General features: G+C 45.7%; 1 protein-coding gene across 1 annotated transcript in view; it reads right to left on the bottom strand.

Annotated features, from left to right (window-relative positions):
- Positions 1–11,586, bottom strand: part of LOC311149922 (plexin-A2-like) — a 221,719-nt gene that overhangs the window by 49,661 nt on the left and 160,472 nt on the right. Inside the window, exons 13-16 of the mRNA XM_084187151.1 lie at positions 6,287–6,404; positions 4,789–4,925; positions 3,330–3,497; positions 1,831–1,924 (exon numbers count right to left, since the gene is read on the bottom strand). Coding sequence (XP_084043277.1) covers positions 1,831–1,924; positions 3,330–3,497; positions 4,789–4,925; positions 6,287–6,404 — 517 coding nt within the window. The remainder of the gene's footprint in view (positions 1–1,830; positions 1,925–3,329; positions 3,498–4,788; positions 4,926–6,286; positions 6,405–11,586) is intronic.

Below are 11,586 nucleotides of genomic sequence, written 5' to 3'. Positions count from 1 at the left end.
GCGTGTCAAAGAAAATGGTCTCCCTTTCTGTGCCTTCTTCTTCTTTGTGAAGAATGGTGTGCAGGTGACGAGAGGGAAGGATGGAAGAAGGGAGACGAGGGAGGCAATTTAGTGGAAGGCAGGTGACACCTCGAAGGCTGACATGACAGGCCCTTTCTGGGCTGGGCCCTGATTGCACGGCTTGCGGCGCTGTTTGCCTTTCCCTCCGCGACAAAGACGAGAGGAAGGAATTAAGAGATCTGTAATTGTAACCTCAGCAGTTAACAAAAATTCACACGCCGGCTTCTTCTCTTTGCCTCTTCTGGAGCGAGGGAATCAAAGAGGAGCCGGGTGTCTGTGAGAGGCGCTCGGTATGTGTGTGTGTGTGTGTAGGGGGGGTGAGACTGCACTTTAAAGGAGAAAGCCGCAGAGCGCTCAAAGCTTTCTGCCTTTACCTGACTGACACACCAGACAGCACCCACACACAAGTCAAATCCTATTTCAGCTCAGAGGTTTCCAAGAATTCTTTCTGATCTGACCCAGTTCTGTCTTTGTGTGAGTAAAGCAGTAAGACTGTCTGTCGTTAGACCGAAAATGGCTGGGTTTCTTCTGGGTTTCTTCTATAAAAGGGTCTTATGGGGTAACTGTGTCCATACATGGAGACATGTAGTAGAACAAAGGACTAGGTTACAATTCTGATGTTGGGTACTGGAGCAATCATGAAGAAACTCAGGCACCTCAGAACCACTTTAGGGCAATACAGTCTGTCTGGGTGGGAGGGAGGGAGGAGGGTTGTGAATGCAGAAGGTAAGGAGACACTACTTTAGAGAAAATCTGTTCAAATGTTCTCTACAAAGATTCTCTGAGACCCAAAGAGCAGCGTTCTAGTGAAGTGTGATATTGAAGTCATACAGAGACAATTTTAGTCAAAGAAGAAGACTTCAGAGCATGGTCATATAGTGTGTGTACAGTAGGCATCTGACTACAGTCTGTATGTACGTATACAATATGTATTTTGATTGACAGTATTTCCTGGCATGAAGCACTTGTAACGCACTACCTGCCCCCCCCTTTGCCCTCCCCACCTTCACCCCGACTGTAGCAGTGGAAAAATCCCATTCCCTTAATTAAACATGGACCCCCAGGACTGGAGCGTAAATGCAATTTGTAACGATTCCCCCGCCCGCCCCTGATTATACAGAGAAGGGCTCTTTATGCTGACCAAAGCCTTCTGACAGCACTTAATCTTCCATTGGAACCCATTAGGAATGGACCAGCCCCCCAGTCTTCCCCCAGCCTTCCAAGCCCACTACCCTCCACCCTGCTTAGCCCCTCCAACCCTCCAACCCTCCACCGCCCTAAACTCCAACCTTTCAGCCCCCCATCCCTCCAACACCCTCCCACACTCAAGATTCCAGAAAATTCCCTCTGAGAGATTTAACATTCAGGCTGAATACTCCAACCATAACAACAAATCTAAGTGGGGTAGAGCAGGTTAGCACATAGTAGAGCAGGACTGTGTATAGCTGAGGCCCTGACTGACTGGCCATAGTAACTGGAGCCTGGTGGTGGTAAAACAGTCCAATTAAATACTGCATGTGAATCACTCTCCAACTACTCCATTATTTAGGGAGGCTAGTTAGAGTGTTAAGGGAGATTTGAGATATGGTTCATGGGGAGGTTGTAGGAAGTAGAGGAAGCTAGGGGTTAGCAGGACAAGACTTTATATGACTCAGTCATCCCCAACATCATCTAGTCCAAGAGAGTGTGTTGTACTACCCCACCCCAGCATCATCTGGCCTAGTGTATGTGTGTATGTGTGTATGTGCGTGTGTGTGTGTTACTACTCACGTTGACAGACTCGCGGCCGCCGTATTTGACGCGCATCCTGGGCTCCTGCACAACATCCAGATTAGTTCCTGTCACCATCAGAGGAGTGTGGCCGCTGTTTCCCACACACACACACACACACACACACACACACACATACACAAACACAGAGATAGAGAGAAGTTTTACAAACAAACACACCAGCCAACAACAAGACCTTCTCTCCAAAACTTCCTACCCTGCACAACCCTTTGTGGAAACGTTTTTACCTCAGATAAATAAAAAAAGCTTCAAACTAACTTGTTCTTTGACAAGGCGTTTTCAGAAGATAATAGGCTTTTGAGGTAAATAAATGATTAAAGATGCTTTTAACTGACAATCAAACACAGCTAGCTGCGGCGCCGAGGTCGCTAGTTAGTTTGCAGCGGTCGTAGGTACGTGGCTCAACAAAAAAAGCCAGGCCGTGCTGACCTAAACAACACAGACGGACAGGACGTTATCGTGATCGGGACTGTTATTGCGGCTGAGCTGAAGTTCAGTGTGTTATAAGAGTGACCAGGCTAGCCAGGGCTGCTGGGAGCACTAGATGAGCATCACATAGACAGAAAGTCAAAGAGTAATCAGAATATGTATGTGTATGGTGCTACTGCAGTATCATCACCTACAGTCTAGCGGCTCTGTAGTAAAACAAGAGTTATTCTGAGATCCACTGAACAAAACGGAGATAGGGTGTTACATAGCTGTGCGCCAGGTAAAAGATACTCATGTGTTTGATCTAATGCATGACACACATATATCTCCGTCCTCCCTGTTGATCTTAGCTACGCATTCCTGGGTTGTGTTTATGTACACTGCACCCTGGCAGCCCTTTTGATCCCCAGGGCTGAGAGAAGGAATGGGGTGGTGCTCTCGCTTCAGAAAAGAGAGAATAAGTTTGACTAAACAATGCGGTGCCCCTCCCCTCTTCTCTCTGTCTCTCAGCGGAGGGAGGGATGGAAGACATGCTGCTCTGTCTTCTCTTCCAGACTAAACTCTCAGCTGCCATCTGCTCCACTCTCACACCTCTGCCACATGTTCACAGTCTCTCTCTCTCTCTCTCTCTCTCTCTCTCTCTCTCTCTCTCTCGCTCTCTCTCTCTCTCTCTCTCTCTCTCTCTCTCGCTCTCTCTCTCTCTCTCTCTCTCTCTCTCTCTCTCTCTCTCTCTCTCTCTCTCAGCCCTCATCATCCCTCATCATCCCTCATCATCCCTCATCATCCCTTTCTTGAATTACATTACAAACTCCGCCTGCCTGGGAGATGCTGCAGCGATGCTTCCCAATCACAATCACTACCACTACTACGTCTGGCTGTTGTCTGACTACAGCTCTGCACTATCTAACACTGACTCAGCCAAGCCAACTCTTGCTGTTAACTAGCAGTGCTGGTGGGATTAGTTTGATGGTGGGTTCTATGAAGGACTAGGGAGTAGAGTGGGTCCAGTTCCTGATGCTCATATCTAGGAGTGGAGGTGTTGATGTTACCTGGCGATGCTCCACTCTGGCTCGATGCGCTGTACGGTGGGGTCCTCGATGTAGTCAAAACTCAGGCTCTCCTTGACCTGGGCCCGGTCCACACTCACACTGATCTGCACCGAACCCACCCCAGTCAGGGAGGGAGCCGAGTAACACACAATCTCTGTCATGGTCCGCCTGCACACACACACAAACACATATGCCAACATACATTCAATGTCTGCATCTCTTCTTTAATCATATTTCTTCACCTTTCTCCATCCCTCTCTATGGATCCCTGCACTACCTGCCCACCCACTGAAACTAGCCCTGTTCCTTAGCAGCCCCCATCCTCCTCTCCTCTCATCTCTCTCTCTCCACGGTCAGAATCACAGAGAGAACAATTAGCCCAGATCTCATTAAAGCTGCCTTGACTCCTCAATCTTACAGCATTACAATGAGACCTCCGCCCTTCCCTTACGCTGCACCGCTTTAAATAGATATAGAGGGAGAGAGAGATGAGAGGGAGGGAGGGATGGAGAGAGAGAGAGGGGTAGGGAGCAAGATGGAGAGCATGAAAGAGACAGGTAGGGCGGGAGAGAAAGATAGATATATAGAAAAGAGAGAGAGAGAGAGAGAGAGAGAGAGAGAGAGAGAGAGAGAGAGAGAGAGAGAGAGAGAGAGAGAGAGAGAGAGAGAGATGAAAAGGAAGCAAGAGAGAGCAGATCAAATAAAAAAAAGTAAAGGTAACTGAAAAAGGGAAAAAATCCCGGGCAGGGGAGCATAAGGTTGTCTGGGGTCTATTATTAAAGAGGTTTGATGCAGTGGGTCATCAAAACCTTATTAAGAATTGCACACGTTTCTGACTGGGAGAGAAGGAGAGATGCCCCTAGGGGGCTCTCACTTAGATGAAAAAGAATGAAAGCGAGAGAGCAAGAGAGAGAAAGAGTGCAATAGAGAGAGAGAGAGAGAGAAAGAGAGAGAGAGAGAGAGAGAGAGAGAGAGAGAGAGAGAGAGATCCCACTGGGTAACAGCACAATTTACATAATTTACCTGTATTTATTAAGACTGAAGTTTTGAAAACCATTACAAATGGCTTTTCTTTCTTCTAACTTCTCTGTTTTCCACAGGAGGAGAGATCGGAGAGTAATACAGTATGTATTTTTTATTTTTTTATTTTACCTTTATTTAACTAGGCAAGTCAGTTAAGAACAAATTCTTATTTACAATGACGGTCTACACCGGCCAAACCCGGACGTCGCTGGGCCAATTGTGCGCCACCCGATGGGACTCCCAGTCACGGCCGGTTGTGATACAGCCTGGAATCGAACCAGGTGGTCTGTAGTGACGCCTCAAGCACTGAGATGCAGTGCCTTAGACCGCTGCGCCACTCGGGAGCCCTATACCGAGCCACAGCAGACAATTAAACTACCACAAATGAACTAGTCAGTGTAAGTAGGAGAGGGGGTGAGATGGGTCTCTCACTTACCCGTAGAACTCGCAGGTCTGGTTCCCAAAGAGGACGGTGACACTGCTGCCAGCACCCAGGTTCTCCCCCATGATGGTCACCTTGGTGCCCCCAGACTCAGGCCCTCTGCTGGGGGAAAGGCCCTGCACCGATGGCATCTAGAGGTGGAAGGGAGACAGGAGGGGGAGTGAAAACAATTGTTCTCTATCACTGTAATGCACTCAGCTATCATACACCTCCTGTCCCTCTTAACAGTACCTTCTACTCTATACCGAGCCACAGCAGACAATAATAGCTTTCAACTGCCCCGGTCCGTGGCATGCCCTCCCTCTGCACCGCGACCCCATGTAAAGAGGGAGTAAAATAAAACCAGGAGCTTTTAAAGTCCCTCTGCAATCCTACTCATCCTGTGTTGTGTTGCTGTGTTCTGCATTGCTGAGTTCTATTCCATTGAACCTTTAAAACCTGAAAATAACTAGTGTTTACAGTAGCCCCGCCCAGTCGGCCTGCCTGTCATCAGTGAGCACACAGACAGACAGACAGACAGCTGGAGAAACACCCACACAGACAGACAGACAGCTAGGCTGGAATGCTGAGAGACACTGACAAAACAGAGTCGGACTGCTCCTCAGCGCCGCTGACACAATTAGATGGACACACACACACACACACACGTGCGCGGAGAGTGTTTGGTTGTCTACAAAATTGAAGAGAGCTTTTGTTATGTGTCATTTTCTTTAACGGGGCTGTGATATTAGGGAATTGCAGGTAAAGTACTGTAGTAGCCACATACAGCGCTGTGATGATGTCGCAACTCCCTGAGCAGCAACACACATTTTTGGTGTCAAAAGTGTCAGTGCAGACACACAAACGTCACACACACACACACGGTTCCTCACTCAGTGCTCTACTAGTCAGGGGATAGGCTAAAGCGCTACTCTGAAAACAGTTCTGGTAATTACTAGCGGTTGTTAATTGTTAAGTGGTGGCTAATTGGGAGTGTGTGAATGGGAGTGTTGATTATCAGTTAGCTTCAGGCTAGCTTTAGTATGGGTGAGATACAGGTGTGGATGAAGGCAAGTGTGGAGGTGTTCATTCAGGTATTCTCTTAGGGTTTACTACTGTACGACAACACCTACTGTTGACAACACCGATTGTCTATTTAATCACTGCTGATTCCCTGGGCATCTCTGTGGTAATTACTGTGCAATTATGTATTTCAACATAACATACTTCAGGAAAAGGCTTCATCATTTCAGTGCATTGGTAGGCCTTATTCTCTGGTTTACAAGACAACAATGGTGGTCGACATGGAAGAAAGCTTGAGGAATACTTCTCTTCCTCATTCTGAAACGTTTAGAGTTTTAATAGTCATCAGCCAGTAGTGTAGAGTTATTGGTTATTTTGCCAAGTGTATTACTTTTTTATTACTATTTGTATGTCAATGTAAGCGTAAAAAAACGGTTATAATTTCAAAAAATACTTAAAACATAAAATATTAATGATAACAGTGTCTTACCACAAAGGCGTAGAGTTGGGCAGAGTGAGTCTTGAGATCAGGTCTGCACTCCCCAACACACAGTTGGACCGGGCCAGGCTTGCTGTCTGCTGGGGCAGCATCCATCTCACAGACTATCCTGGAAAAACACACAAAACACACACAGTCAAACACTCAACTCAGGCAATAAAAAACCCACTATCCTGGAAGACTACACACAGAGTCAGACACACTATCCTGTAATGAGGAGACGAAACACAGTTAACCAGACACCTAAAACAGTGCTTCAAAAACAAGGAACACAAAATCACAACGCTATCTAGCGCATCTATTCAGTTTTGTACAATACAATACAAGCTCAATGCACTGAATACAGTATTCAACACAAAACACATACATAATTGTGTTCTTAGTCATCCATTCCCATAGAGACAGTAGTATTCTCAGCCAGTCCCTGTTCTGACTTCACCAGGCAAGCTCTCATACATATGGTGGACTGGGAGGATAAAAGTGATCATTATGCTCCTTTACTCTATTAATCTCATCTTGTTTCTCAATGTAATCTTCTCTATGGCTCTCTGATTGCTTTACATGACACATCCAAGGCAGGCCATTTACAAAGTCATTTCACTGTACTTGTGCACGTGACATTAAAATGTGAAACGTAATTGAACTGGACACCTCGCCACATACAGCTTTCAGAAGCGTACTCCTCCACCAGTCGCCACACACCTCCACACCACTCATAGCAGTAGCCCTATAACTTCCTAGAGGGGACTAGACATCATAAATATCCCTCCACCAACAAGCCCCCTGCCGTGCTGATCAAGCTCCAGCGTCGCCGTAGCAACGTCAAATGTATTTCACAGTCAGGACCCCTGCCGACACCCCATGGCGGATCAATACAGCTTTATCATAAGGCGTGATCAGGTGTCTCCCACCGCCGGCAGGTGGCCAGATCAAATGACATAATAAAACCAGGAGGCCTATCGATCGACGCTCGTGGAGAGTAATAAAGAACAAGAATCAATCATGGTGTTGAGGGAGATGAAAAGAGACGGAGAAAGATAGAGAGCGAGAGAGAGAAAATGAGAGAAAGAGAAAATGAGAGAGAGAGAGATGGAGAGTAGAGAGGCCACATCATTGTTTCTCTAGTGCTTATCTCCTGAATCACAACTAATGAGGCCTAGAGAGCTCCTGGCTGGGCTGAGAGGAAGAGAGAGACTCCTGGAGGATTTACTTAGGCAGGGACAAGTGTTTCCCCTATATGCAATCGTGGCCGCCACTTCAAAACATAAATAATAATAATAATAATATACTATATAATAATATACAGTGATGGAAAAAAGTATTTGATCCCCTGCTGATTTTGTACGTTTGCCCACTGACAAAGACATGATTAGTCTATAATTTTAATGGTAGGTTTATTTGAACAGTGAGAGACAGAATAACAACAACAACATCCAGAAAAACGCATGTAAAAAATGTTATAAATTGATTTGCATTTTAATGAGAGAAATAAGTATTTGACCCCTCTGCAAAACATGACTTAGTACTTGGTGGCAAAGCCCTTGTTGGCAATCACAGAGGTCAGACGTTTCTTGTAGTTGGCCACCAGGTTTGCACACATCTCAAGAGGGATTTTGTTCCACTCCTCTTTGCAGATCTTCTCCAAGTCATTAAGGTTTCGAGGCTGATGTTTGGCAACTCGAACCTTCAGCTCCCTCCACAGATTTTCTATGGGATTACGGTCTGGAGACTGGCTAGGCCACTCCAGGACCTTAATGTGCTTCTTCTTGAGCCACTCCTTTGTTGCCTTGGCCATGTGTTTTGGGTCATTGTCATGCTGGAATACCCATCCACAACCCATTTTCAATGCCCTGGCTGAGGGAAGGAGGTTCTCTCCCAAGATTTGACGGTACATGGCCCCATTCATCGTCCCTTTGTTGCAGTGAAGTTGTCCTGTCCCCTTAGCAGAAAAACACCCCCAAAGCATAATGTTTCCACCTCCATGTTTGACGGTGGGGATGGTGTTCTTGGGGTCATAGGCAGCATTCCTCCTCCTCCAAACACGGCGAGTTGAGTTGATGCTGTGGTCCTCTGTAGCTCAGCTGGTAGAGCACGGCGCTTGTAACGCCAAGGTAGTGGGTTCGATCCCCGGGACCACCCATACACAAAAATGTATGCACGCATGACTGTAAGTCGCTTTGGATAAAAGCGTCTGCTAAATGGCATATTATATTATTATTATTATCATGCCAAAGAGCTCGATTTTGGTCTCATCTGACCACAACACTTTCACCCAGTTCTCCTGTGAATCATTCAGATGTTCATTGGCAAACTTCAGACTGGCATGTATATGTGCTTTCTTGAGCAGGGGGACCTTGCGGGTGCTGCAGGATTTCAGTCCTTCACGGCGTAGTGTGTTACCAATTATTTTATTGGTGACTATGGTCCCAGCTGCCTTGAGATCATTGACAAGATCCTCCCGTGTAGTTCTGGGCTGATTCCTCACCGTTCTCATGATCATTGCAACTCCACGAGGTAAGAACTTGCATGGAGCCCCAGGCCGAGGGAGATTGACAGTTCTTTTGTGTTTCTTCCATTTGCGAATAATCGCACCAACTGTTGTCACCTTCTCACCAAGCTGCTTGGCGATGGTCTTGTAGCCCATTCCAGCCTTGTGTAGGTCTACAATCTTGTCCCTGACATCCTTGGAGAGCTCTTTGGTCTTGGCCATGGTGGAGAGTTTGGAATCTGATTGATTGATTGCTTCTGTGGACAGGTGTCTTTTATACAGGTAACAAGCTGAGATTAGGAGCACTCCCTTTAAGAGTGTGCTCCTAATCTCAGCTCGTTACCTGTATAAAAGACACCTGGGAGCCAGAAATCTTTCTGATTGAGAGGGGGTCAAATACTTATTTCCCTCATTAAAATGCTAATAAATTTATAAAAAATTTTACATGCGTTTTTCTGGATTTTTTTGTTGTTATTCTGTCTCTCACTGTTCAAATAAACCTACCATTAAAATGATAGACGGATCATTTCTTTGTCAGTGGGCAAACGTACAAAATCAGCAGGGAATCAAATACTTTTTTCCCTCACTGTATATATATACACTACCGGTGAAAAGTTTGGACACACCTATTCTTTCAAGTGTTTTTCTTTATTTTTACTATTTTCTACATTGTAAAATAATAGTGAAGACATCAAAACTATGAAATAACACATATGGAATCATGTAGTAACCAAAAAAGTGATCAAAAGAAATCAGCCAAGACCTCAGAAAAAACATTGTAGACCTCCACAAGTCTGGTTCATCCTTGGGAGCAATTTCCAAATGCCTGAAGGTACCACGTTCACCTGTACAAACAATAGTACGCAAGTATAAACACCAAGGGACCACGCAGCCGTCATACCGCTCCTAGAGAACGTACTTTGGTGCGAAAAGTGCAAATAAATCCCAGAACAACAGCAAAGGACCTTGTGAAGATGCTGGAGGAAACAGGTACAAAAGTATCTATATCCACAGTAAAACGAGTCCTATATCGACATAACCTGAAAGACTGCTCTGCAAGGAAGAAGCCACTGCTCCAAAACCGCCATAAAAAAACCAGACTATGGTTTGTAACTGCACATGGGGACAAAGATCGTACTTTTTGGAGAAATGTCCTCTGGTCTAATGAAACAAAAATAGAACTGTTTGGCCATAATGACCATCGTTATGTTTGGAGGAAAAAGCCGAAGAACACCATCCCAACCGTGAAGCACGGGGGTGGCAGCATCATGCTGTGGGGGTGCTTTGCTGCAGGAGGGACTGGTGCATTTCACAAAATAGATGGCATCATGAGGAAGGAAAATTATGTGGATATATTGAAGCAACATCTCAAGACATCAGTCAGGAAGTTAAAGCTTGGTCGCAAATGGGTCTTCCAAATGGACAATGACCCCAAGCATACTTCCAAAGTTGTGGTAAAATGGCTTAAGGACAACAAAGTCAAGGTATTGGAGTGGCCATCACAAAGCTCTGACCTCAATCCTATAGAACATTTGTGGGCAGAACTGAAAAAGCGTGTGTGAGCAAGGAGGCCTACAAACCTGACTCAGTTATACCAGCACTGTCTGGAGGAATGGGCCAAAATCCACCCAACGTATTGTGGGAAGCTTGTGGAAGGCTACCCGAAACGTTTGACCCAAGTTAAACAATTTAAAGGCAATGCTACCAAATACTAATTGAGTGTATGTAAACTTCTGACCCACTGGGAATGTGATGAAAGAAATAAAAGCTGAAATAAATCATTCTCTCTACAATTATTCTGACATTTCACCATCTTAAAATAAAGTGGTGATCCTAACTGACCTAAGACAGGGAATTTTTACTAGGATTAAATGTCAGGAATTGTGAAAAACTGAGTTTAAATGTATTTGGCTAAGGTGTATGTAAACTTCCGACTTCAACTGTATTTAGCCACCCTTTGCCTTGATGACAGCTTTGCATACTCTTGGCATTCTCTCAACCAGCTTCACCTGGAATGCTTTTCCAACAGTCTTGAAGGAGTTCCCACATATGCTGAGCACAGGACAATGACCCAACACACCTCCAGGCTGTGTAAGTGCTATTTTACCAAGAAGGAGACTGATGGAGTGCTGCCTCATATGACCTGGCCTCCACAATCCCCCTTCACTCTGCCGTCCGACTCATCCCAAACCATCTCAATTTGGTTGAGGACGGGGGATTGTGGAGGCCAGGTCATCTGAGGCAGCACTCCATCAGTCTCCTTCTTGGTAAAATAGCACTTACACAGCCTGGAGGTGTGTTGGGTCATTGTCCTGTTGAAAAACAAATGATAGTCCCACTAAGCCCAAACCAGATGGAATGGCATATCGCTGCAGAATGCTGTGGTAGCCATGCTGGTTAAGTGTGCCTTGAATTCTAAATAAATCACAGACAGTGTCACCAGCAAAGCACCCCCACACCATAACACCTCCTCCTCCGTGCTTCACGGTGGGAAATACACATGCGGTGATCATCCGTTCACCCACACCGCGTCTCACAAAGACACGGCGGTTGGAACCAAAAATCTCAAATTTGGACTCCAGACCAAAGGACACATTTCCACCGGTCTAATGTCCATTGCTCGTGTTTCTTGGCTCAAGCAGGTCTCTTCCTCTTATTGGTGTCCTTTAGTAGTAGTTTCTTTGCAGCAATTCGACCATGAAGGACTGATTTACACAGTCCCCTCTAAACAGTTGATGTTGAGATGTGTCTGTAACTTGAACTCTGCAAAGCATTTATTTGGGCTGCAATTTCTAAGGCTGGT

This window comes from Coregonus lavaretus (genome assembly GCF_964263955.1).
Source record: "Coregonus lavaretus genome assembly, chromosome: 22".
Lineage (NCBI taxonomy): Eukaryota > Metazoa > Chordata > Actinopteri > Salmoniformes > Salmonidae > Coregonus > Coregonus lavaretus.
The sequence above is the reverse complement of the archived record's forward strand: the minus strand, read 5'-3'. Positions and strand labels throughout refer to the sequence as shown.